The sequence below is a fragment of the Orcinus orca genome, chromosome 8 (genome assembly GCF_937001465.1).
Source record: "Orcinus orca chromosome 8, mOrcOrc1.1, whole genome shotgun sequence".
NCBI classification, from domain to species: Eukaryota; Metazoa; Chordata; class Mammalia; order Artiodactyla; family Delphinidae; genus Orcinus; species Orcinus orca.
The window spans coordinates 5221151-5247801 of record NC_064566.1 but is presented as its reverse complement, the minus strand read 5'-3'; the positions used below and the strand labels follow the sequence as shown (position 1 = coordinate 5247801).

The 26651-nt window shown below is 56.9% G+C and overlaps 2 protein-coding genes across 2 annotated transcripts; both read right to left on the bottom strand.

Annotated features, from left to right (window-relative positions):
- Window positions 1-5789: 5789 nt before the first annotated feature.
- Window positions 5790-11200, bottom strand: ACY3 (aminoacylase 3). Its single transcript, XM_004278128.1, is given in 6 exon segments — window positions 5790-6056; window positions 6626-6653; window positions 6655-6705; window positions 7669-7816; window positions 7819-7881; window positions 11191-11200. Coding segments are annotated over 6 exon segments (567 nt in total).
- On the bottom strand, window positions 10116-26314 carry ALDH3B2 (aldehyde dehydrogenase 3 family member B2). The gene is made up of 6 exons (XM_049713407.1): window positions 19008-26314; window positions 15925-16006; window positions 15272-15658; window positions 14404-14570; window positions 14148-14251; window positions 10116-13598 (listed from the first exon to the last, which is right to left on the bottom strand). Exons 3-6 carry the CDS (start codon window positions 15630-15632, stop codon window positions 13253-13255), a joined length of 978 nt encoding a protein of 325 aa, XP_049569364.1. The 5' UTR covers window positions 15633-15658; window positions 15925-16006; window positions 19008-26314; the 3' UTR covers window positions 10116-13252.
- Between the last annotated feature and the right edge of the window lie 337 nt (window positions 26315-26651).

Here is a 26651-nt window from a genome sequence, read left to right as displayed (position 1 = left end):
CAAATACCCCGAGGCCGGCAGAGAGGAAGGTTGGAGAGGGAGGACGGAGTGTGGGCCCCTGTTCACCTCACCCACCCCCACTCCAGCCAGCCAGCCTTCATCTTTCAGGCTGCACCTAGATGCCTCTTCTTCCAGGAAGCTCCCCCTGACTGCCAGGCCTGTTTTCCCACAGGATCCCCAACTCGGCATCACTTCATGAGGTAAATGCTCACTTAAAGCTCCTGGAGACCAGAGACAGGACCTTTCAGGCTCCCCAGGGAATCTTTGAGCCATCAAGAGGCCTAGTGGCCTTGAGCAAATTGTTTCACCTCCCGGAGCCTCAGTTTCCACATCTGTCACAAACGGTTCTTAATATCTGCCTTATAGGGCTGATGTGAGGATTTGTGAGGACACACACGAGCCTGGCACACAGTAGGCCCTTCATAAAGGACATCTGTTATGGATGACGTGACACGTGGGGTCATGGGGGTGGGGGGTCTTTCTCAGCTCTGGGGAGACCTGGCTGCCTCGTGCTGCTTAAGGAATACTGAGCTGAAGGAGATCCCCGAATTACCACGAACAACTCTTACCCATCTCTGACCCCCCAAACTGGCCCAAATCCTGCCTCCAGAAGCTGGTTCTAACATCTTCTGCTCTGGCCTCCTCACGTTTTTCTAAGGAGCCCACCTTTTGATCTGCAGCCCTGGCACAAGTCTTGGCCAAAAACTTTGCCACAGCTCCACCCTTCTGATTAAAAAAAAAACAACCTAACTATCGATACGATGAGATACTACCCTACACCCACAGGGATGGCGATTACCAAAATCCAAAACAATCACAAAAACGAGAAATGAAACATTACAAGTGTTGGCGGGGATGTGGAGAAATTGGAACTCTTGTGCATTGCTGGTGGAATCTCAAATGGTGTAAACCCTGTGGAAAACTGCTGACAGTCCTTCAAAATATTACAGATAGAATTACCATATGATCCGGCAGTTTCACTCCTAGGTATAAACCCAAAAGAATCCAGAGCAGGGACCCGAACAGATATGTGTACGTCGGTGTTCATAGCAGCATTGTTCACAACAGCTAAAATGTGGAAGAAACCCTGGTGTCCATCGATGGAAGAGTGGATAAGCAGAATGTGTCTATACAGACACTGGAATATTATTCAGCCTTTACAAGGAAGGAAATCGTGCCACAGGCTACAGCGTGGATGAGGCTTGAGGATGTTACGCTAAGCGAAACAAGTCAGCCTCAAAAATACTGTGTGATTCCACTCGCGAGAGCTGCCTAAAGGGGTCAAATTCATAGACAGAAAGTCGGAAGGTGGCTGCTAGGGACAGGGCGAGGGGAAGGGGAGTTAATGCTTAATGGGGACAGAGTTTCAGTTTTGCAAGATGCAAAAAGTTCTGGAGACGGATGGCGGCGACGGTTGCACAACAGTATGAATGTACTTAATGCCACCGAACACTTAAAGATGGTTAAAATGATAGTTTTTATGTTTTGTATATTTTAACACAATTACAATTTTAAAGCTAGGAAAAATATCCTGAGAAACAGTTTCTAGCAGCCCCGTAAGGGGCTGAGGACCTGGTAAAACCATGAGATCCTCCGGGCAGAGGTAGAATCTTGGTGTTGGATGGATGGATGCAGAGACGGATAGATAGATGGGTAGACGGAGGTTCCCGGGATGGTATAGCGTGTGATGTGCTGGCCAGAGTCAGTGCACAGTAGGTGCCTGGTGAGAGTGTGGGGCTCCGGGCCCACGGCCCCATCCTTAGCAGCCCTGAGGGCCACGTGTGAGAAGTGGTACCTCACTAAAGCCCCTGGGAGTTCTGTAGTCTGGAGGTGGGTGGGTCTCACTGGGGCATGAGGGGCATGAAGGGTGGGTGGGCTAATGCCCCCCACCATCTGGACCAGGCCATTACATGGGCAACTGCCCATCACCCAGCTGTCCTGCTGGAGCACGTACATCATCCCGGTAACCGATGCCAGGCCCCAGGGTCCATGGTGATGCGTCCCAAGTCGGGGAGGCTCATGGCTTTGCTGGTCCTGAGGCCTTCACAGGCTGGTTACTGGCTTCCAAGTCTTCTACAAGCCTACACCCTGCCCATCCCAGTCAATGTGCCACCCCTGAGCACCCTCAATAACCCTGGGCAGGGCCCTGTCCTCTGCCCAGCTCCTCTAAAAGCCAGCAGCTCTTGGGGTCAGGAGTTGACAGTTTCCCACCGACATGAAGTCAGGTTTGGAGGGGAAGTTAGAGGTTCCTTGTCCAGCCCCCACCAAACCTTGATACTCACGGGGTGAGGCCCAGAGAGGGGCGGAGCCAGGCCCACACTCACCAACGTCTGATAAGGCTTTCACCTCCCAGAAATGGCTGTGTCTCCCTGCCTGTCAGCACCCCTATATTTGCACTTGGGTGGCTGTGAGCCCATCGACCCCGCCCTGGGGGATCTGAGGCCTCAGCCTGGGGTGGCCCTGCCCCATGCTCTTGCCCAGGCCCTGGGTCCAGTGGCGTTTCCTTGGTCCCCACGCCCAGTCCCTGCCCCCCACCCCACTCACCCCAGAGCCTGAGCCCACCCATGGGGCTCCCTTGGCCACCTGCCCCATACCTGCCATGGGGACAGCCCGGATTTCCGGCTCCTGGAGAAGGACGGCTCAGCTGGGGTCCCTGCGTGTCCCACCTCTGGTCAGTGCCTCCCGGTCTCCTGGTCCATTTGGCAGCACGGCTCAGCTCTCGGGCCCTCACTCAGTCCCCAGTCTCCTGGCAGGACTGGCCTTCCCTCCTCAATCGCCCAGGTCTTGGTTCTCCACCCAAGCCAGGCACCTGGTCTCTGTAGGCAGGACCCTGGCTCTGGGGTGTGCACAGCCCCTTCTCCAAGCCACCCTCGTACTGGACTGTGCAAGGCCCCCGGCTGGGCTGGTGCAGCTCCAGGCGCGATGCCGTGGGGGAGGAGGGCAGGTGGGAAGGCTCTGACGTGGCAAAGCCTCCTCTCCCTCTCCTGGTCCCCCCTCCCGGCTTCCTCCCTTCCCCAGCTAGGAGCCCCCCAGCCATTCCTGATCAATGGGCCCAGACACAGGGTAAGGGCCCATCTCGAGGACAGGCTGGGTGATCTGCAGGGGCCCACGCCTGGTTGACTGGAGGGGCCGGGGCTGACAGGGCCTCGGGGAGGTCAGGGGGCTGCGGTGGTGGCAGGAGCATGGAGGGGTGAATGGCAGAGGCGAAGCTCTCTCCCCAGGACCCAGACACCTGACCTGGGGCTGCTGGTGTGGAATCACCAGGGAGCTTGAGCAGGAAAGGCAAGGGGGCAGCAGCCGCAAGTACCAGCAGAGGCAGAGCCCCAGGACTGGATGGCAGGAAGCCAGGTCCTCCTGACCGCTCGGCCCGAGCTATGAGTTATGCAACGCTGCCAGGACCATGACATCTCCGTGCCTCAGTTTCCTCAACTGAACTAAGTGCATAATCGCCTCTGCCTGGGATGGGCTGGCCCAGCCTGGGGGGCAGTAAGCTGTCCCCATCCTGGTTGACGGTGCCTACACAGTCCCCACAGGGGGGGACGCTGGCCCAGGTCAGAGGCCTCTGGGGCGTGTCCTGACCAGACACCTTCCCCAGGCGGCCCCTGCCTGTCTGGGGCTGGGCATTCAGGGAACACACAGATCTCCAGTCAGGAAGGCAGAGGAGGGGGGTTCCCCGAAGCTGGTGTCTGCCATGTGGTGCAAGGAGGGTCATCAGGCTAGACCCCGGTTAGCCCACTACAGGAGGGAGCATCGCAGGCTAGCCCCCAGGCCGGAGCACTAGGTGAGAGCCCACCGAGCTGGGCATGCTCGACTGGGGTCCCCAAAGGCGGCTGGACCCCCACACCTCCTCCAGAGTCTGGCACTGGGAACAAGGGGTTGGCAGAGGCCATACCTAACAGGGGGCAGAGAGGGGCTGCTCCTCTCGAGTGTGACACCCTGGCCCCTCCCAGAGCCACATGTCACATGTCAGGGGCAGACCTCTCCTCCCTTCAGCTCAGGGAGGCCTGCTGCTTCCACCCCCTGTGCCCCCGGTCCCTGCCTGCCAGGCTGGGAGGATTCCCTCGGGGAGAGCATGGGCCGACCCCTGGCATAGACCCACGGCCAGCTTTGGGAGGAAGGCTGCACCTGCACTGGAGTCTGCTGCTGGGCAAGATGGGGGAGAGTTCTCTGCGCCTGTGTTGGAGGGTCCCAGCAGCCCCCAGGTGCCACCCTGTCCCAAGATGCACAGTGGGGCAGGTGAGAAATAGGCAGGTGATGGAGGGGTTTGGGGGATCTGCACCAGTCCTAGTGGCTCCCCCTCAACCCGGACTCCCAGAGGTCCGGGGTTCTGCTGGCTCCGTGTGTGTGTGTGCTTGCACATGCCTTTGGTCCGTGTGCTGGGACACCCCCACCCCATACAGACACATGCTCATGCGTACATGGGCACACTCACATGTCAGCCCAAATGCATAAACGAACTCAAGACCTGATGACCTGCCACCACTCCTGTGCACATGTGCACACGCTCCTCTTACACACACACACACAAACACATACACACCATGCACACAGGCACGCTTCCCTTTACAGCCTCCTCCCCGGCCAGTCTGCCCTTCCTGCCAGGGGCGCCTGCTGGCCCCCTGCCCCCTCATCCCTCTTGCCTGCCAGCCTGTCCCTGGTGCCCCCCATATCCTTCCCACCTTCTCATCTCGCTGCTCAATAGCAGAAGTCAGCGTGGCAGCTGTGCCCGCGGGGAGTTGGCTGAGCCAGGCGGCGGGGGTGTAGAGGGCCCAGAGAGTGATGCCTGGAGAGGACGGAGCTCTGGGCTCCACCAGCCCCACTGTCAGGCAGGAGCGATGCTCTCAACACGGGGCGGGGTGGGGTGTGGGCCCCGGGGGTGGAGCATGGAAAGTGTGAGGCTGTGTCCAGGCATCATCCCACCCCATCCAGTTCAGCCCTGCTGTGGACACCCTGCAGAGAGTGCCTGGGGCAGGACTGAGGGGACCCCAGCCGCAGACCCTGTGCCCGCTCCCTCCCCGACGCTGACTTCTGTCCTGGGTGGTGCAGGAGACTTCTGCCTGCCCTACCTGCCCTACCTGCACCTCTTCCCTGCATCCCTGTGCCTGGACGGCTGTCCTGGGTGGGGAGAGCCTTGTCGAGCTGCACCTCTTCCCCAGCCTTGATGCCCCCTGAGCCCCCATGAGCCCTGAGCTCATTACACACCTGGAAATGCACATCTGGGCTGTGCCACCAGCCACATATGGATCCCCCGGAAGAATGCCCAAGGTACTGAGGCTCTCAGAAACACATGTGTGTGCAGACGCCCCCCACACACACACACACAACCACGGAGCACCTGGGGCAGGCACACGCCTGGACACCCACACACACGGGCACACAGAGATCGACTTTCTGGCCCTGGGAATGCAGAGGGGTTGGAGCCCTCCTCTGGGTCATGGCCTCTGGAAGCCCCTCTGCTGGCCCCAGGACAGTACTTCTCCAAGTCCCCCCCAACATACACACACACTATGGGATCTTCCCCCTGGGCACTGATGAAAAAGCTTGGGCACAGAGACAGCCACCCCCGGCCCCAGTACACACAGAATGTCCAAGACCACCCTGAGCCAGACCTGCCCCAGACCCTGAGGTCACAGAGAGGGGCCGTGCAGGTGAGAGGACATGAACCATGGACCCCTGGACATCTTCCATTTTATAGAATGGGAAACTGAGGCAGGGAGGTGTGGGGATATGGCAAGAAACATGGTACAGAGTGGGTGGCAAAGGGAGGGCCCTGGGCTCAAGACTGTGCCTCACGACCCCCTGTTCAGAAGGGAGGGCTGATGCCGGGCAGATGTGGCCTGGATCAGGGACCCTGGCGGGGTGGAGGCCACTGCGGGCAGGGCAGGCACGGAGAACGTGAGCTTCTCAGTCTGGAGGAAGGCAATGCCCTCCTCGTAGTAGGCAAGCTCGTTGATGAACACAGGGTCCATGGTGGACTCCCCCTCATAGAGCACGTCCTCACCGCTGAACATCTGGAAGATGGGTGCGCCAGGCCGCAGTGGCTCAAAATCTCAGTCCTGGGAGAAGAGCCAAGGACCAAGGTTGCTGGGGCTGACCTCTGCCCTGGCCTCAGTGCGGGCCACCCCAGCAGGGACTGCCTAAGAGATGCTGCTCACTTATGGCCCTGCCCACTTGCTCCTTCACTTCCTCGATCAATGCAACAGGGTGTCTGCTGAGATGCCAACTGGCTCTGTGTCTAGAAATGGAGATACCAGTCACCTTAGAAAGGCACTTGTCATTGTGGAAGTGTACCCTAGTGGTTACGGGCACAGATAGTGAAGCCTGCGTCCAAAGCCTTGCTAGCTGTGTGACCTTGAGCAAGTCACTTAACCTCTCTGTTCCTCAGCTTCCCCATCTGTAAAATAGGGATTATTCTATCTCCTCCTATTATCCTGAAGTCTAAATTAAACAGCTAATAGTGCTTAAAACAGTGCCTGACACATAGTGAATATAATATAAAAGTTTATTAAATAAATTTTTAAATTGTGGGAGAAATCACTCAAAATGTCTCTTATTCAGCATCCACAAGGAAGATGGGTGGTGGCGCAGGTGCGTGGCATAAACGTAGGTGCCTTCCAGGGGAGGCCGTGGTGTTGTGAAGGTCTGGGATAAGTAGAGGCCCGGCCCGAGGCCTTGGGCCCCAGCAGCTGGTTCAGGTCTCTGGCCCTGGCATTTCAGGGGCGAAGATATAGTGTCAGCCCCTGACAGTCTCCGTCAGTGATCAGAGGGTCAGAGTGTGTGAGTGGTGCGGGGGAGGGCAGCCTTGTGCCGCCGACAGGAGTGAAGCCCCTGAGACCCTGCAGGAGGGACAGAGCAGCTCAGGGGCTCATGTGGCTGCCTGCCCCCTCGCACGGCCCCAAACCCTCAGCCTGGCCCTGCCCACCCGCCTCATCAGCTCTCACGCCGGCCACACCTCCAAGCACTGTGCTGGTCTCGCCTTCAGGGCTCGTACCTGCTGGGCCCTTCCCTGGAACTCCTCTCCTCTCCACCTGGTTAACTTACACTCATCCTTTGGGGCTTGGCTGAGATCCTGCCTCCTTCCGGAAGCCTTCCCTGACTGCCCTTGACCAAGTTAGATGCTTCGTGTAGCCCCCAGCCCTGCCTTTAGCCTCCTGGTTTGTGGTCGCTGAGTCCATTCTCTGTCCTTAGTAAGCTGAGGACAGCGCCTCAGTCCTATACCCCATTCTCTCACCCGAGCTGGCCTGAGATGGGGCTCAGAGGTGGGGCTCGGCCAGTATCCACTGAAGGAAGGTATAAACAGTGGTTGCGTAAACGCAGCCTGTGGGGGGCTGATCTGAGGCAAGCCCTGGGTCTGGGGAACCCAGAAGAGGCCGTGTCTCAGCCTGGGATCCGGAAGGGCTTCCTGGAGAAGGTGACATCAATCTGAATTTCTCTAAACTGAAAAGGGAGGAATGGGCATCACAGGCAGAAGGGTGCCTCCTGCCGGGTGGAGGGACTGGACCAGCTTAGCAGGTGGAGGCCCTTGGCAGCCCTGCACTTGGCAGCCCTCCAGGGCTCTCTCTGGGGGAGTAGTCTTCATCTCAGGCTTTAAAGAGTCCCTACAAGCAATTTCCCAAAGCCTTGGGCAGCTCCCCAGCGGGAGCTGTAGCAGCAGGGCAGGGTGCTCACCTGAGGAAGGACCCGGTGAAGGCATGACTGAGGTCATGGCCCACGTAGCGGCAGCAGGCGGCTGAGGCCACCGGGTTGGCCAGCAGCACAGGCATGGTGGAGAAGCTGAGTCTCTGCACCTCCCCTGGGACCCGCAGCCAGTGCCGGCCAGGTAGGCGCTAGCTGTCTCATTGCCGTGAGTAGCCCTGGTCACTGCCACATGGTGCAGGGCCTCTCAGGGCACCAGCAGCCAGCACGTCGCCGTGTGGGGTGGCGCACCTGGTGGGTGGACCTGCTTAGGCAACCCTGGCGCCAGCACAACGCCCAGTGCTTAGAGCTGGGCTGGTGGCGGTGAGCTCCCCGAGGCCTGAGGAGCCCAAGCCAGGCGGGGCGGTTGCTTGTCCAAAGCCGTGGCTGGATGTTAGCTCAGCGGTGTCCCACCTGCACCTCCAGTGGCCCAGGTTGGTCCCTCCTCGTGCCTGCAGTCCCTCCATTGGCACCCTTCCCTTGAGGGTAAGCATTGCCCTCCCCTGCCTTTCTCTGAGGAGATCATTTCTCTGCTCCCTTTGGAGAGAAGGGGTTTCTTTCTCCCAAGTTGAGAAAAGGGGCCCAGACTTGGGAAGATGGATCCACCAAGGCACACTCCCTATAGCAAGAGGGCTGTGCTCCCATTTTATAGATGGGGAAACCGGGCACAGCAGGGGAAGTGGACGGTGTCACAGGAGCTGGCTGTGGAGTGTCGGGTTCCAGGCGACTCCTGTTCCTTCCTGCCCCTCCCCCATGCTCCTCTGAGCTGGTGCAGGGGCCTTAGGGAAGAAGGGGTGGTTACCTGTCAGTGCAGGTCTCAGCTGCCTGGGCCACCAGGGCTGGGATGTGCACCTCCTGGAACGATGGGTATTTATGGCCCAGGAGATCCCTGGGCAGGAAGTGTCTGTGCTGAGTTGGTAGAGAGCAGGGGGCAGGAGTGGGTGATGGGCTGAGGTCCACCCTGAGGTCAGTAGTGCTGGGGTCTCCCTGCCTGCCTCTACCTCACACTGTTGCTTGCTGCTGCCGTGGTCCACTGAATCCAGGTCCTGTGGCCACGCCCCTGCTCTTGCCCTTGGTCCCTCCTCTGGGAATCTCAGCATTCCCGCCTCCTGGGGCCAGCTGGGGCTCCCGCTGGGGAGCTGCACAAGGCTTTGGGAAATTGCTTGTAGGGACTCTTTAAAGCCTGAGGTGAAGACTACTCCCCCAGAGAGAGCCCTGGAGGGCTGCCAAGTGCAGACCGTTCATTGCCCAGGTATCCAGCCAAGGAAGGGCAGGCCTGGAATCCACCACTGGCTGAGCCATGGGCCACCACTAGACCAGGCCACCACAAGTTGCCTGTTGAGATGGTGCCTTGGTGGCCACCCAGATGAGGAATATCCCCCTCCCTCCATCCCTTCAGCAACATGCTTCTGTCCCTGCGGCCCTCAGAGGACCAGGGTCACTCCTGGGTCACGCTTTACCCTAAAGGGCTATGAGCTGTGGGGTCCCAGCTTTACAGCTCTTTGGTGGTTTAAACAATTTCTAAATATTTCATTGTTTTTGATCGTTTTCAGGGACAGGTATGACTCAAATGATTCAACTTGCTTTGTTTTGGAAATGACCCTTAGATCCATTTTATAGATGTGGAAACTGAGGCTCAGACAGGCTGCCCAAGGGTACCCAGGGCACTAGAGGCAGAACTGGAATTGGAACCTGGGAGGTGTCCAATCTGAGCCCACTCTCCTCTTGCTGCTCTCAAGGGACAAGGGGGTAAGGATGAAGGCTAAGTCCCCCGCACGTGGCCCCAAGTCCTGTCCTTTCCCCAGGAGCCGAGGGTGGTCCAGTGGTCCCTGAGTAGAGAGGCACTGCTGGGCAGTGACCGTCAGGTCACCAGTGCCTCCTGCGTGCCAGCACTGGGGCCCTGAAGCTGGGCCTCCTCCAGGCGTCGGGTCCCAGGCCTTCTTCACGACCAGGCTGAGTCCTCCCAGGAGGTGTCAGCCCAGCTCCAGAACCGGGCCCAGCAGCTGGGGCTCCCTCCAGGCCAGCCCTCTTTGCAGCTGCTCAGATCACAGGCAACTCCTCGTGAGGGCTGGGCTCACCTGCACTTTCCTGCTCTCCTGCTCACCCCCATAGGTGGAGCTGTGGGACCTGTCAGGCCTGCTGGTACCTCAGTAGGGTAGCTGGGGGGAGTGGGGTCACTGAATCTTCATGGGCAACGGCCCTGGCGCCGCAAACAGAGGGCAGCTACCATTCGCTCTGTTCGTGGGGCTGGACCTGGGCTCTGGGAGGTTGAGCGACTCGGCCGACCCCCTGGCCAGGGGTGGTGGAGCGAGTCAGTGGGGTGTCTGCCTCCCTCTGGGTCCCTGCTCCCTGCTTCGCTCAGGGTAGGGGCCTTGAGGCCCTGCTTTCTAAGGCAGAAGCTGCAGTCTTTGAGAGGCCCCCCCAGGCTGCTGGGATTCTGCTGTTCTCTGGGTGCTGGGCCTCTTGGGAAGGAAGGAAGGGTCTGAGCACCAGCCCTGGCTGGCTATTTAGGGGGTTGCTGGAGACCAGAATGCTTCCTGCCAGGAGGTGGTGGGCCCCCAGCTCTGGGGAGGACAGCCTTAGGGGGTCCTGGAAAGTTTCACTTCCCCTGGCTGGGGTCTAGCGTCGCCCTCTTAGAAGGTATATATATATTTTTTAATTAATTTATTTTTTAAATTGAAGTATAGTTGATTTACAATATTGTTTTATATATATATATATTCTTTTTAAAATTATTTTAATTTTTTAAATTAATTCTTCATTATAGGTTATTACAAGGTATTGAATATACTTCCCTGTGCTATACAATAGGACCTTGTTTTTATTTTATATATGGTAGTATGTATATGTTAATCCCATACTCCTAATTTATCCCTCCCCCACTTCCTCTTTGGTGACCATAAATTTGTGTGTTTTTTTAGTTTTTGTTTTAAATTTATTTATTTATTTATGCTGTGCCGGGTCTTAGTTGCAGCATGCAAACTCTTAGTTGTGGCATACATGCAGGATTTAGTTCCCCAACCAGGGATCGAACTCGGGCCCTCTGCGTTGGGAGCACAGAGTCTTAAACACTGGACCACCAGGGAAGTCCCCATAAAATTTTTTTCTATGTCTGTGAATCTGCTTCTGTTTTGTAAATAAGTTCATTTGTACTAATTTTTAGATTCCACATATACGTGATATCATATAATATTTGTCTTTCTCTGACTTACTTCACCTCATGGGATAATCTCTAGGTCCATCCATGTTGCTGCAAATGGCATTATTTCATTCTTTTTATGGCTGAGTAATATTCCATTGTACATTTGTACATTACATTGTACATTCCTTATCCATTCATCTGTCGTTGGACATTTAGGTTGCTTCCATGTCTTGGCTATTGTAAATAATACCACTACAAACATTGGGGTGCATATATTTGTTTGAATTAAAGTTTTCTCCAGACATATGCCCAGGAGCGGGATTGCTACATCATATGGTCGCTCTATTTTTAGTTTCTTTAAGTGATCTCCATACTGTTCTCCATAGTGGCTGCACTGAATTATATTCCCACAAAAAGTATAGGAGGCTCCCTTTTCTCCACACCCTCAGAAAGTGCTTATAGAATGGAAGGGCATCTGGGAGCCAGGGCAAGAGCTCCCAGGAACAGCAGCCCCCAATCCCAACTGAGTGTGCAAGCTCGTGTGTGTGTGCTGGTGTCTGAGGATCTGTGTATTCACGTCTGTGCTGCGTGTACCAACGTGTGTGCGAGCCACAGCAGTGAGAACAGTGTGGAGGTGGGCCTGCTGAGTCACACCTCTGAGGCCCAGGAAGTAGAGGGGGCCCCCAGCCCCCACTGGCTCTGACACCCCTCCCTGACAAGCTGTGTGACTTGGGGAGTCAGTGCCCTCTCTGGGCCTTGGCTCCTGCCTGTGATATGGGAATGAGGCTCCCTCCTGGGTCCGGGCAGCTGTGAGGAGTAAGGGAGCAAAGGGGCAGGTGCAAGCTTGGAGAACGGACACGTGCGCAGCAGACCCTGGCCTGATGGAGGGCAGAGGCATCGTGAGTATCCAAAGGTCCAACTTCTTCACTGCAGTTGAGGAAACTGAGGCCCAGAGCGGGGTCAGAACCTGAACCATCCCACAAAATCGTAAGTCTTGGCTCAGGAGAGCCACGTGACCTGGGAGTCACACCCAAGGGCCACTTTGTTTTTTGTTGTTGCCGCTACTGTTGGTTTTGGCCACACCACGACATGCGGAATCTTAGTTCCCCAACCAGGGATCAAACCCGCGCCCCTTGCAGTGGAAGCATGGAGTCTTAACCACTGGACTGCCAGGGAAGTCCCTGTCCAGCGGCTTTGGAGCCCCTGCCTGTCCCTCTACCATCCTGACCGGGTTCTGAGTCCCACTTTGGCCTCTGCTCACCCCCTCCTGTCAGCCTTTCACAGCGCCCTCATATCAGGTGTTCCTTTATGACCCCAGGACCACCCTGCCCACTCCTTCTTGCTGGCCTAGTGTCCTGGGGTGGGGGTGGGAAGAGGAATCACCCCATATTGTTGTTTTTCTTAATGACCCACTCTGGACTGTGGCCTGTTCCCAGGGTGGAACCAGCATCTAAGGGACCCTGGGACCACCCCCAAGCCTGGGGACAGCAGCATGCCATGATTGCGGGACAAGCAGAGGCTGCTGTCGCAAAAACCGTGACTGTGACAGAGCCCTGGGAAGCTCTGGGAGGTGTGTGGCCAGGGGCACCTCGGCAGCCAGGGCCTCTGCTCAATGCTGGCTTAACTTACATGAGAGTCTGGACTCTACTATGTCTGGGGTGGGGGCCCCTGGGCCCCAGACACATATGATCACATTTAACACTCACACCAACTGTAAGAGGTAGGTGGGAACCCCATTCTACAAGATAAAGCTCAGAGAAGTTAAGGGACATGCCCAAAGGCACCCAGTAACAATATGGCCATGGACTGATGCAAACCCAAGCTTTCTAGGTGACAGAGCTACTGCAGGGACGGGTAGGGCTCTGGGTGAGCCAGATGAGGGCCACGAGACCATAAATCCCACTGTCACTCGGCTCTGCCCTGCTTTACCGTATAAACTCAGTTCAGCCCTATCCTGGCTCTAAATCTGTTTTCCCATGTGTCAGATGAAGAGACCAGATTTAGATTCTGCCCGCCCTGACCTCTCTCTGGGAGATTAGAGCAGGAATGATGATGTGGCCAGCATGAGCACAACCCCCTCCTGTGCCCATAGCAGACATCACTAATCAACCATTGCACTCCTTCCTATAGATTCCACACACACCATCAGAGTCCTTGTAAATAACGCACTTCAGGCCAACACCAGTGACTGGCCAGACCTGAGTTCAAGATCAGATCACTTCAGGTGAGACAAACCCAGCTCCCCAAACCAGGTGTGACTGGAGCTGTTAGAAATCACTCTGTATTTTGGGAGCTTATTTATAGATCTGACGTGAGGGAGTCTTTTCTAACCACCAGAGCTGCCCAACCTTGGGGGTAAGTTCTCTGTCATCAGATATGTTCAAGCAGAGGGTCAACAAATCTGCAGAGGGGACTTTGGCCCTGAAAGGGGCTGGACTAATGTCCCAGAGGTCCTGCCCAGCCAGGGGTCTGTTCAGACAAAGCCCCAGGAGCAGGATCTTTGTGTTCCTGGACAGGACACCAGCCTTTGGGGGGCCACTGAGCACCTGGGCAACAGCAGGACAGGGGGGTCGTGGGGATGGGGCACTGGAGATGGACAGGGTGCTCACAGAAGGAGGCAGCGCTGGTTGCCCAAGGCCCAGCTGAGCAGCTGCTGTGTGCAGGCAGAAAAGGGCGAGTAGCGGATGTCCTTGAGCTTCTCCAGGCCCGAGGGGGAGAGCAGGCAGGCGCGGTGGTGGGAGAAGGCGTCGAAGGAGAACTTGCTGTGGTAGCTGCCCATTCCGTGGTTGTGTGCATGGGCACGGAAGTGAGGGCCCGTTCAGCAGCAGCCCACCGCCCAGCAGGGAGCTCAGGGAAAGCCAGGCCATTCTAAGAGCCATTTTGCAGGTAAGGAAACTGAGGCCTTGAGAGGCCTGGGGCCTGGATCAACAGTGAGGGAAGGCAAAATTGGGCCTTCCTGGGTCTGGGGTGCCAACCTGAGCTTCCCTGGGAGTTGGGGCTGGAGGGTGAAGGAGGGCAGGGCTCAACGACTCCCCCTAGTGGCAGGGACGGCAGAGTCAGGTAGATGAAGCCCTCCTTGCCTCCAAAGGGGCCGCTGCTGATCCGGTGAGTGTCGCCCCTCTGAGCTCACAGAGGGGAGTCCGTGGCCCTGAGAAGCGGCACCGAGAGTCACAGCAGCAGCAGTGCACAGGCTCCATGGCGGCCAGCCTGGCTCTGCCTGCCGGGTCCCACCTTGGCTCTGCCCCCTCCCCCTTCAGGGGCTCTGCTCGCCCACACAGAACTTTTGCACGACTGAGGACAAGAGGGCCGCCCCGGGGCAGGACAGATAGAGAGGGCACCTCGTCGTCCGGGCGGGAGCTGCCCCGGCCAGGGCAGACAGTTGGCCAGCCACGTGTTGCCAGCTTCTTGACGCTGCTCCCCGTCTCTGCCAGGCACCTGTGTGCAGGGAGCTGTTGTCCAGTGGCCTGGATTATAGCCACACTGGAGACACCTGCTGCCCTAACCCTCACAAGTGGGCCGGGAAAGGGGAGGTGACCGGTCTCACCCTTTTGGGCCCCTCTGTTGCTCCCACCTCTGTCCAGCCCCACCTGGCTGCTGTTGGAGAAGGCGTACAGGGCCAGGGGCTTCTCCCGACGGCGGATGAACTCGATGGCCTCGTCCAGGCTCCTCACGTTCATGATGGGCAGGATGGGCCCGAAGATCTCCTCCTGCATCACCGGCTCCGTCTCCTGCACGCCCACCAGCACCGTGGGAGCTGCCCGGGCACAGGGCACGGCTCAGCCCCAGGGGTGGGGCCTCGGGCAGGCAGGGCCCGGGACCCAGGGCTCCAGGCTCAGGGACGTTCTGGGGAAGGTGATCTCCCCACAGCCCCCGGGAAGTGACCTTGAGGGGCTCCCCAGCCTGACCGGGGCCCGTGGGGCCCAGAGAACCCCTCAGCCTTGGTCTTACAGTCAGAGGGTGACCGGACCTGAGGTCCCGGGTCCCAGCCTGCTGGGGAGCAGCGTCACGCTCTGAGCCGTTCGGCCCGGGAGACTGGGGCTGCTTTGTTCACAGCGTAGCGGGTGCTCAGGACGGGCTGTTGAAATTCAGAACCAGGAATCGTGGGCTCATAGGACCTGGGGTCATGGCCCCGTGGAGCAGCAGATCTTGGGGCTGAAGTTTGGAACCTGAGCCCTAGAACTCTGGGGTCTGAGCTTGGAGAATCCAGAGCCTGGGCCAGAGGGCTGAGTCGTGGGGTCACAGGCTCAGACACGGCAACGCGGAACACTGGTGTCACAGAATCGTGGCACCAGAGCCGTGGACCAGGCTGGGCTCTAGCAGTGGGGTCGGGGAGCCTCAGGGCCCGAGGTTACAGGCTGGGCCCAGACTCGGGGCCCAGCTGTGGCCCCCAGCGTGGAGGGGCCTTAGCTGGGGTGGGCTGGGAGTGGGCACAGTGGCAGGGAGGGCGGGACTCACCGATGTAGCGATTGCTTTCATCGGTCTGGCCCCCGATGGCCACGTGGCCACAGCTCAGCAGGCCCCGGAGCCGCTGGAAATTCTTCTCACTGATGATGCGGCCCAGGTCTGGGGAGCTCTGGGGGTCTTCGCCATAGAAACGGGTGATGGCACTCTGCAGGGCGGGCAGCAGTCGAGCCTGCATTTCGGGGCTGCACAGGATATAGTCGGGGGCCACGCAGGTCTGGCCGGAGTTGAAATAGCGGAAGAAGGCCATGCGGTTGGCCACGGTCTGGGGGTCGCAGTTGTCGTCCACGTAGCAGGGGTTCTTGCCCCCCAGCTCCAGCGTGACGGGTGTCAGGTGCTTGGCGGCAGCAGCCATGACGACCTTGCCGACTCGGGGGCCTCCTGGGGACATGAGAGTTGACCCCAAGCCTCAACTGCCCTTGGCCAGATGGTTCAGGCACCACCTTCCCAGCCCATCCTGGCTCACCCCCTGGGTTATGCCCCCTGCCCTGCTGCACCCGGATCCCACCGTGCCAGGCCCACCTGCCTGGGTTGATTGCCACCTGGGACGCTTCACCCCACTGGCCACCACTTCCTCCTTCCACGGCCTTCTCCATCCCGTTCTCAATGTCCCTCTCCCCCAGGACACTGGTCGGGGCCACCCTCACTTGTGAAGAGGATGTAGTCAAACTTGTGCTCCAGCAGCTGCCCCGTCTCCTCGGGCCCGCCCAGCACCACGGCAAAGCAGCTCTGCAAGGGGGGACAGACGGCTCAGGGGACACTGCAGGACCTCCTACCGGCAGGGGTGCGGGTGTGGGACGCAGATGCTGAAGGAGCAGGCCCACCCTCACCTGGTCCAGGTATCGGGGCAGCACCTCAGCCAGGACCTTCTCAGTGCTCTCGCTGACCTCCGAGGGCTTCAGCAGCGCACATTTCCCTGAGGGGCGGGGCGGGGCGGGGCAGGAGGGGGGCGGCAAGTTGTAGCCACTCCCCGTCTCCATTCAGTCCTCACACCTGCAGGGCAGGTGCGGGCCTCACTCCACCTTCAGGGGAAGAATATGGCTCAGAGAGTTGCCCTGCCGGCCCCAAGGCCACACAGCCTGGGGATGGTGGGCCAGATGGGAACCAGGCCTTCTTAGCCACCTGGTGCCCCTCTTTCCTGGTTCTGTGGGTGGCTGTGAGGCCACGAGGCTGGGGGGACTGGCAGGGGGCAGGAAGGAGGAGGGTCTCTTTCACCTGCCGCGAGGGCGCCCACCAGGGGCACCAGGGATAGGTATGGGGGTCGTTCCAGGGGGCGATGATGAGCCCCGGGCCCAAGGGCTCCTTCCGGATGAAGGCCGAGTCCAGCGGCATGAGCTGGGGTTTGGGACAGTGAGGCCCCACCGAGGATCACCCCAAAGCCCACTCCCCAGAGTCCTCGAGCTGCCTGTGCAGTGGAGTCCCCACAAGGAGACAGAGGTCCCGAGAAAGTCAGCAACTCTCCCTGGGCCTGGGCCGAGCTGCCCTGGAATTGCCCCTGCCTGGCCCACGGGCTCACCCTGGCGGGGCGTCCATGGGAAGGCCTGCGGCAGGGCTGACTGCGGCCTGGAGCCCATCCGGGCTTTGGCCTGATGCCCAAGGGAGCCCCAGTGGGGCTGAGAGTGGAGAGGGATGGGGTATGGGGGTGGGAAGAAGGAGCCCAGCAGGGCCTCTGGGGGAAACTGCCTGGACCTTGAGCAAGGAAGTGCTCTGAGCACCCCAGCTGGGGCCACGAAACCGTACCATTGCCTGTGCCTCTGCGTCTCTGTCTGTCTGTCTGTTTGTCTCTCTGCGTCTCTGTCTCTCTGTCTCCCTTTCTCTGTGTGTGGATGTGAGTCATCCTCAGAGTCCAGCAGCATCCCACAGGCCTGAGCCCAGGACCTCTGCCTCAGAGCATTGGCCATGGAGTGAGATGGGTCTCAACGTCCCCCGTGGGCACCCTGCGGGCCGGGGTCCCCATCGGCACCTCCCCCTCCTCCTGTCTGAACCTCAGTCTCCTCATCTGGGAAGTGGGGACAGCACTCCTCCATGGGCGTGTACAGCACAGGCCTGGCCGCTGAGCTTATTATTCTTAGGAACCATAAGACGGGGAAAGCACTGGTGCCCGGCTCAGGGGGCCACCCAAGCTGAGGAGTATGGGGAGATAGGAACAGAGACTGGGCACGTTCCTGGGCAACACCTGCAGAACGGCCTCCCTCCGCCTGGCAGTGAGGCCCTCATTCCCGGCACTGTCCATCCCCTCCCCCCTTCCCACGGCCTGGGGGAGGACGTGGCCCACAGTAGGTGTTCAGTAAGGACTTGTCCACCATGTCTTGGGCTGGAATGGGCCCCAAGCTGTGCCCACCCACAGCCGGGCCCAGGGGTGGCCCCACCTAGACCCCTGCTCCAGATTGCAGAGGGGCAGAGGGAAGTCAGTCCTAGGCCCAGGCTCCGGGCCGAGAGGGGCAGGGGGCCGTTTCCTCCCGAGTGCGTCCTGGAGGAGCTGGGCCTGGCTGGGGCTGCTTTGGGCCCAACTCTGACCACTGGCAGCGCCCACCCTCAGTCCAGGGTTGCCTGGAGCCCCTTCAGGCCTGCAAGTTGCAGGGCTGACCCAGAGCTCTGCCTGTAGTGCCGGCATCACCTTTCTCACCTGGCTTTCCCTGCTGGGTTCAAGAGGCTCGTGGTCCGATCAGCCCTGCTCTGACTTTGTCCATGGCTCCCTAGAGCCTCTCTAGGGCTGAATCAAGGCCCAGAGTGGAGGAGTCTGGGGTGAGCTATGGCATCCAGGTGTCCTGAGGTCTGTCGAGGGACCCTGGCCCCAGCTCAATCATACGTTTCCCAGGTGAGGCAAGCAGGGCAGGGGTTCCCGGACTTTCTCCTCTGTCATTGTCTGTGTCCTCACTGTGCACACCTGGAGTGCCTGGGGACAGCCTCAGGCTTAGCTTGTGCATGGCCGAATCCCAGCCCCACCATTGCCCAGTCAAATGAGGAGGCAGACGGCTGAATGGGGCTGAGGTCGGCCGCATACCCAGGGGCCCTGGAGCGGGACGGCTGCCCCTTGCTCCTTATCCCAGGTGCTCGTTGAGGTGGGGCTGACTAGGGGCCCTGGCTGCTGACCAGGCAGGGCCTGGCTGGACCTGGGCCACAGAGGTGACCACGGCAGACCTAGCCAGCCTGTGCAGAGCTCACGGTCTAGACGTGGAACAATAATGACACTGAAAACAAGATAATTATAAACATGAGCTGGTGGGGTTTCCTTGGTGGTCCAGTGGTTAAGACTCCGTGCTACCAGTGCAGGGGGCCGGGTTCGCTCCTTGGTCAGGGAATTAGATCCCTCATGCTGCCACTAAAAGATTCCGCGTGCAGCAACTAAGACCTGGTGCAGCCAAATAAATAAATACTAAAAACAGAACAAAACAAAAACAAATAAATGAATGGGTGCCGCAGGCCCTGGGAGAGGCCGGCTGGAGACCCAGCAGAGGCCCCGACTGCAGTGGGAAAGGGGCAGGGCAGGGCCCTCGGAGGGCAGGCGTCGGGACAGAGGGGCCGGCATATGCAAAGGCCCTGTGGGAGCAGATTTAGAGAAACAAGATGCAACTGGGCAGGTCAGCAGCCTGACAGGACCTTCACATAGGGATTTGGGATCTATTCTGTGGGCACGAGAACACAGGCGGGAGGGGAAGCAGAGCTGGCGCCTGGGGCCCAGTGCTCAGCGTGCATCGTCTCATTTAAGCCTCAAAGGTCTTTTTGTTACCTCGTTGTAAGGAAGAGCAACCCGAGGCTCTGAGAGGTGATCCGATTTGCCCTCCTCACAGCTGCTACATGGTGGCTTCAGTCCCAGGTCTGGTGGCCCTGCAGCACCTCCTCACCAGCATCAATGTGTGCCCTGCACTTTTTTTGACTTCTCAGCATCTTTCTGCAGCTTCCAAATTTTCTACAGCGAGCATCCAATGCTTCCAGAATCAGAAATGAACAGTGAGTGTTGCTTCTACAACCTCCCAAGAAGCTTCCCTCGTCCCAACTCCCCGGCACGTCCCAATCACAGCCTGGGCCACGCCTGGCTGGCCCCCGTCTGTCCACACGCCACCTCCTCCCCCAGCCTGGGGAGCCTCTCGAGGGAGGACAGGGTCTGCCTCTACCCCCGGGGCCAGGCCAGCAGAGGCCAGGGATGGAGGGTTCCTCCGAGGGTACTCCTGGTTGTCACAGGGGTTGCGGGGGGGCGGGGGGAGTGAAGCTTAGATAGCATGACGGGCCGGAGGTCACGTACACAGCTGGGGCAGGGCAGCACCCACCTCCCTGTGCTGAGCCAGGCCCCAGGACCATGGCCCCCGACCCTGTGGACTCACATCCCATTCATCTCCCCGCACCTCGTGCTGCTGGCCCTCAGCCCGGGACCCCAGGTACCCCGCAGGTGTGGGCTCCGACCCTGTATCCTTTTGCTGAGCCTTTGCTCTCTGCCTGACATGCTGCCTTCACGTATGCTGACTCTGCTCCTGGCCCATCTCACCCCTGCCTCTGCTGACGGCCAATCCTCCCAGGAGCCTGCGCAGCCCCCCACCAGATGTCGCGGGCCCACGTCTGGCAGTGGCGTGGAACCGGGCTGACCTCACCGAAGCTCCAGGTAGTCCGGCCTCCTCCTGGTTTATACATCGGCACCTCTGGCAGCTGCCTCCCCTGACCTGGCACAGCTAGCCTGGGAACAGGTCTGGCAACTCCAGGCTGCTCTGTGATCACTAGGAGGGCCTGGCAGAAAGTTACCTGATAAGGAGAATGGTTACAGGATGAAAATATCAGTGGGACCCTGGCAGCCTCCTCCAGGACGCCCTCAGCCTGCACCCTCAGCGGCCCACCGAAGCCCCTGCACTAGGTCCTCAAGTCTATGCCCCCATCCCCACCCTGCAGGGCTCCTTCATTTGCATGCTCCTAATGGCATCCTTGGGGCAGAGGGAGGGGCCCTGGCAGCTGCAGAGAGAGCCTGGACAGGCTGGGGAACCTGTGGCTGCAGGGCGGCACACCTCGTTCCTTTTTTCCCTTATTCTTCTGTTTACTGTGTGACCCTAGGCAAGTTACTTAACCTCCCTGAGCCTCCCTGGGGTAACACTTGCACTTAATTGTCGTGGTTCTTGAGAGGATCACATGAGAAGATGAAAGAATAGACAAGACATTTCATAGCTCCTGGCGCAAAATCGGGCGCTCTTAAGTGTTGGCTACTAATGTTTCCACGAGCCTTTCTTGAGCACCTGCTAGGTTCTGGGAAGCAGCAGAATGCGCTAGGCCCCACCGCTATCCCTCATGTATGGTCTGACCCTGTCCCCCCAGCAACCCCCAGCCTGTCCCAAGGGACCAAAACACCCGCGGCCAAGGGCTGTGGAGAGCTGTTCCAGGCAGAGCGTGAGAACCCCCCGGCATCGTGGGCATCATCCCTGGCTGTGACTGGAACCAGGCCAGCGGGAGCCACACAAGACACCAGAAGGGAAGCCAGGGCTGGCAAGTCCAGTCTAAGAGCAGGGCGCGGGGGCTAGTGACCGACGAGGCCCACCTCCCTGGAACCATCGGATTATGCACTTCAAAGGGGTGAATTGTATCTCAGTAAACCTGTTAAAACAAACTAGGGAATCCCCTGGCGGTCCCGCGGTTAGGACTCTGCGCTTTCACTGCCGAGGGCGCGGGTTCAGTCCCTGGTCGGGGAGATCCCGAAAGCCTCACCTCGCGGCCAAAAAACAAACAACAAAAAAACGAAACAAACTAAACTGAATGGAACCGGTAAGCAGCCTGAATAACCCGCAAGCCAATGAAAATATGTCCCAAAACCTCCAGAGCAATTGCGAAACGCAGGATAAAACGATTGTAAGATGCTTTGCAAACCCGTCGGATGAGTTTCCTGTGGCTGCCCTAACAAACGGCCGCAACCGTGGTGGCTGGAAACGGCGGGGTTACTGTCTCCCAGTCCCGGAGGACAGAAGTCCGAAATCCAGGTGCTGCCAGGGCTGCACCCCCTCTGCAGGCTCCAGGGGAGGGTCCTCCCTGGCCCCTTTGGCTTCTGTGGCTGCTGGCACTCCTCGGCTCCTAGCACAGCCCTCCCAGCTCTGCCTCTGTCCTCACATGGCCTTCGCCGTGTGTGTCGAATCTCCTTCTGCTTCTCTTATGGGGACACACCTCCTCAAAAACTCGAAAGGTCTCCAGACACTGCCAAGTGTCCCCAGGGGAATGACATCGGCCCGGTTGAGAGCCACCACCCTAGATGATTCTTTCAAGAGGTTCTGCTGCTCTAGGGAAGCAGAGAATGGGTGACAGCTGACAGGCGGGGTCGGGTAGCAAGTGGTGGTCCAGGGACACGCTGGGTGCTTACAGGATGATCCCCTTGATGGGGATGTCACCGGGGGTGGCGCGTGTGGATGTGGGGTGGGGCTTTGCAGAGTTGGGGGTGGGAGAATGAGGGGCGATTTCCTCTGGGGGTTTCTGTGTTTTCCAGGAAGTAACCACCAGCCAGGGTAGGGGAGTGAGGGATTTGCTGTGACAAATCTGAGGGCAGAGCAGCAGCCTCTGGTCTAGGCCATGACCTTCCAGTGAGATCTGACAGACTCCTGTGGTCTGAATGGTGTCTCCGCAAATTCATATGTTGAAGCCCTAACCCCCAGTGTGTGGTATTTAGAGCTGGGGTCTTTGGGAGGTGATTAAGGTTAGAGGAGGTCAGGAGGTGGGGCCCCTGTGATGAGATCGGTGCCCTAATAAGAAGAGACACTAGGGAGATTGCTGGCTCTCTCTGCCACGAGAGGCTATAGGGAGAAGGCAGCCACCTGCAAGCCAAGAAAAGAGCCCCCATGAGAAACCTAATCAGCTGGTACCTTGGTCTTGGACTTCCAGCCTCCAGAACTGCAAGAAAGAAATGTTTGTGGTATTTTGTTAGAACAGCCCAAGCTGCCTAAGATACGGACCTGGCATGATTCTCCACCTGGTGGGCGGGGCCTGGAGAAAGGGACCCTCTATTCCCTCAGGTAGGAGCAGGGAGAGAGCCAAGTTGCTGGGTGCCCTGTGAGGGGGATCCTTCTTGGGGGGAAAAATAACAGCAGTGCCCAGGACTCCAGGACCCCGGCCTCCTCAGTGGGACTCAACAGATTAATTCAGGGACCCTCGAACCTCCCTGGGGACCTGAAGATTCCAGGGGCTCACTCTGTGTTTCTGCCCCAGCAGGTGGCATCAGCGTTTTTAACCAGCTCCCAAATGATCTCAAAGTTCAGATGGATTTAGAAACTGCCACTGGATTCCCTGGGTGGAGCAGGTGGTTGCTCCCTGGTCATTCCTGGGAAAAGCTACCCAATAGGTTTGTGACAGATCTGGGGGCCCCTGGCAGCATCCCTCCGGGCCTCTTCCACTTGGAAGCTCTTCAGACAGGAACGAACCCTGTCCAGAAAGCCCAGAGCCTCAGTCTCCCCATCCATAGAATGGGGAAAAAGAAGCAAAAAAGTGACACCCATCTGACAAGGTTGCTGGGAGGTAGTTATCGGACCAGGTGGGATGCTTCCAGAAACTTCAAAGCACTGCAGGCAGTGAGAAGCCTAAGGGGTGGTGGGAGGGACAAAGGTTGATGTGTCCTTTCCAGCCCCAAGGACCCAGCCAGGTGAGGGTGTGGCAAGGAGCAGAGGCAGGGCCAGAGGAGCCTGCATGCCCCTCACACCACGGGGCAGAGGGGCAGCTGGGGAGCTGTGGTCCCAGGACGGGCTTGAATCTCAGTGTGGGAAAACCCCAGAACCACTCTGCTTTAGCACCGTGGACCCAGGGAAACGTGTGGTCTTGAGAGCTCAAGCTCTTCTTAGCCGCTCTAAACTTCAGAATATGGAGAACACTGGGATTTGGGACACACAGAATCCTCTTTTTTTCTTTATGCCTTATGCGATGTTTCAAGCATACAAAAACACACAGGATAGCATATAATCATTCATGTACACACCACCCAGCTTTGTCAGACCTTTGCCTTACGTTTATCACCCTGTGAGTGTCATCGTGCTCTTGGTGTATATCTGCTATCATTGAACGTTACATAGGATTGCTTTGCATAGCTTAAAATTTAGACCACTGGTGTCATATTCTTATCTTTCTGCAATGTGCTTTGTTCCTCAACATTCTGTTTCTGAGGTTTTCCCACCATGATCCGTACTTACTCATACTGTGGTTGAATAAACACACCACAGTTTACTTACCCATTCCGCTGCTGCTGGACATTTAGGAAGTGCTCCCTTTTTGTGGATTACAGACATTGCTGCCAGTAACATTGGGTCACGTCTCTTGGTGTGTATCTGGGAGTGAAACAGGTGATACGGTTCATACATCTTCAACTTTCCCAGGATTGTGGATGCTGCCTCCAAAGAGACTAATTAAAAGTCCTGTTGACAATTGTATGACAGTCCCCTTGTTCCATATGGTCTCCAGCACTTGGTATGGTTGGACTTTTTATTTTTTGCCAATGGGTGTAGCAGGTTGAATGGTGCCACCCTTCCCCACGAAGGTATGTGCATGTCCTGGAACCTGGGAATATGATCTTATTTGGAAAAGTGGTCTTTCAAGATGTAATCAAGTTAAGGATCTTGAGATGAGATCATCCCGGATTGTTCAGGAAAGCCCTAAATCCAATGAAAAGGGTCCTCATAAGAAAAAGGAAGAGAGAGATTTGAGACAGAAGAGAAGAAAGCCATGTGAACACGAGGCGGAGACTGGAGTGATGCCGCCACACGCCAAGGAACGCCTGGAACCCTCAGAAGCTGGAAGAGGTGGGAAGGATCCTCCCCTAGAGACTTCGGAGGGAGCATGGCCCTGTGACACCTTGATTTCAGACTTCTGCCCTCCAAAACTGTGAAAGAATAAACATCTGGTTTTTAAGCCACCAAGTTTGTGTAATTTGTTACGGCCGTCTTAGGAAATTGATCCAATAGATGTGCAAAGGCATTTACAATTGTTTTACTTTACGTTCTCCCAGTTGCTATCGAGGCTGACCATATTGTCATTGGTGTGTGGGCCATTCAGGCTTCCTGTCAGTTCAGTTTTTTGCTCAGTTTCCTATTGTTTTATTTTTCTTTTGTCTTACTGGTTTGTAGGAATTCTCTATATCTTCGCAACAGTAATCCTTTGCCAAGCATCTTTTTAAAATTAATTCACTTTATTTTCTAGAGTAGTTTTAGGTTTACAGCAAAATTGAGCAAAAAATAAAGAGAGTTCCCTTTGTCCCCCCTCCACGCACACCATCAGCATCCTCCACCAGAGGGGTACATTTGTTACAACCAACAAACCTCCCCTGACACACCATCATCCCCCAAACATGAACGTTGCCCAGACCACAAAAGTGACTAAGCGTTCCACTATCCTGGCTAGTATGGGTAACTGCTGGACCAATTACAGCTTTACCCTCATTCTAGTCTATACTCGCTACAGATAAGATTTATTCAGATACCCAACCATAGAAATAGCCCTGCTTCTTGTGTTTTTTTAAATTAATTAATTAATTAATTTTTGGCTGCATTGGGTCTTCTTTCCTGCGTGCACACTTTCTCTAGTTGCGGCGAGTGGGGACCATCTTCATTGTGGTGCACAAGCTTCTCACTGTGGTGGCTTCTCTTATTGCGGAGCATGGGCTCTAGGCGCATGGGCATCAGTAGTTGTGACACGTGGGCTCAGTAGCTGTGGCTCGCAGGTTCTAGAGCTCAGGCTCAGTAGTTGTGGTGCATGGGCTTAGTTGCTCCATGGCATGTGGGATCTTCCTGGACCAGGGCTCGAACCCGTGTCCCCTGCATTGGCAGGCGGATTCTCAACAGCTGCACCACCAGGGAAGTCCCAGCCACCGCAATAAGAAGCCTGCACACCATAACAAGGAGTGGCCTCCACTGTCTGCAACTAGAGAAAGCCCACGCACAGCAACGAAGACCCAACGCAGCCAAAAATAAGTAACAAGTAAAATAAATGTTAAAAAAAAAAAGAAATGTCCCTGATGGCTGCAGCCTCTGCTGTGTTTTGAATGATGAACTTTTTTTTTCAAATGTTTATTTATTTATTTTCTGGCTGCATTGGGTCTTCATTGCTACGCGTGGGCCTTCTCTAGTGGTGGCGAGCAGGGGCTACTCTTCGTTGCGGTGTGTGGGCTTCTCATTGTGGCGGCTTCTCTTGTTGCGGAACACAGGCTTTAGGCGTGCGGGCTTCAGCAGTTGTGGCACTGGGGCTTAGTAGTTGTGGCACGGGGGCTCTAGAGCACAGACTCAGTAGTTGTGGCACACGGGCTTAGTTGCTCCGTGGCATGTGGGATCTTCCCGGACCGAGGCTCGAACCCATGTCCCCTGCATTGGCAGGCAGATTCTTAACCACTGTGCCACCAGGAAGTCCCTGAATGATGAACTACTTAATGGATTTGCCCTTGGGCACACACTGGGCACAGTTGGTGCAACGAGTAGGCTGCATGTTGCCACAGCCCTTTTAGGCACAACTATTGTTCCTTCTTTTCCTGGTCATCTTGGAAGCAGGACCTGAGAGCTGGAAAACTGAATAATTTTTAATATGGCAATACTCCCCAAAGCGATCTATGATACAATGTAATCTCTATCAAAACTGCAATGTTTTGCAGAAATGGAAGAGCCGATCCTCATACATAATTGCAAGGGGCTGTAAATAGCCAAAAATATACTTAAAAAGAAAACCAAAGAGGACTTACCTTTCCTGATTTCTAAACTTACTTCAAGTTATAGTAAGCAAAAACAGTTTGGGGGCTTCCCTGGTGGCGCAGTGGTTGAGAATCCGCCTGCCGATGCGGGGGACGCAGGTTCGTGTCCCGGTCCGGGAAGATCCCACATGCCGCGGAGCGGCTGGGCCCGTGAGCCATGGCCGCTGAGCCTGTGCGTCCGGAGCCTGTGCTTAAGATGGGCATCTATTTTAAATGGGTAACCAACAAGGACCCAGTATAGCACAGAGAACGCTGCTCAAAATTATGCAACAACCTAAAATGGAAAAAGAATTTGAAAAAGAATAGATACATGTGTATGTATAACTGAATCACTTTCCTGTACACCTGAAACTATCACAACATTGTTAATCAACTGTACTCCAACATAAAATAAAAAGTTAAAAAAAAAATAATGTGTCACATCTACCTGTGATGAGATTTAAAAAAAAAAACAAAAAAAAAACAGCATGGTGGGACTTCCCTGGTGGCGCAGTGGTTAAGAATCCACCTGCCAATGCAGGAGACACAGGTTCGAGCCCTGGTCCGGGAAGATCCCACATGCCGCGGAGCAACTAAGCCCATGTGCCACAACTACTGAGCCTGTGCTCTAGAGCCTGCGAGCCACAGCTACAGAGACCGCATGCCACAACTACTGAAGCCTGTGCGCCTAGAGCCTGTGCTCCACAACAAGAGAAGCCA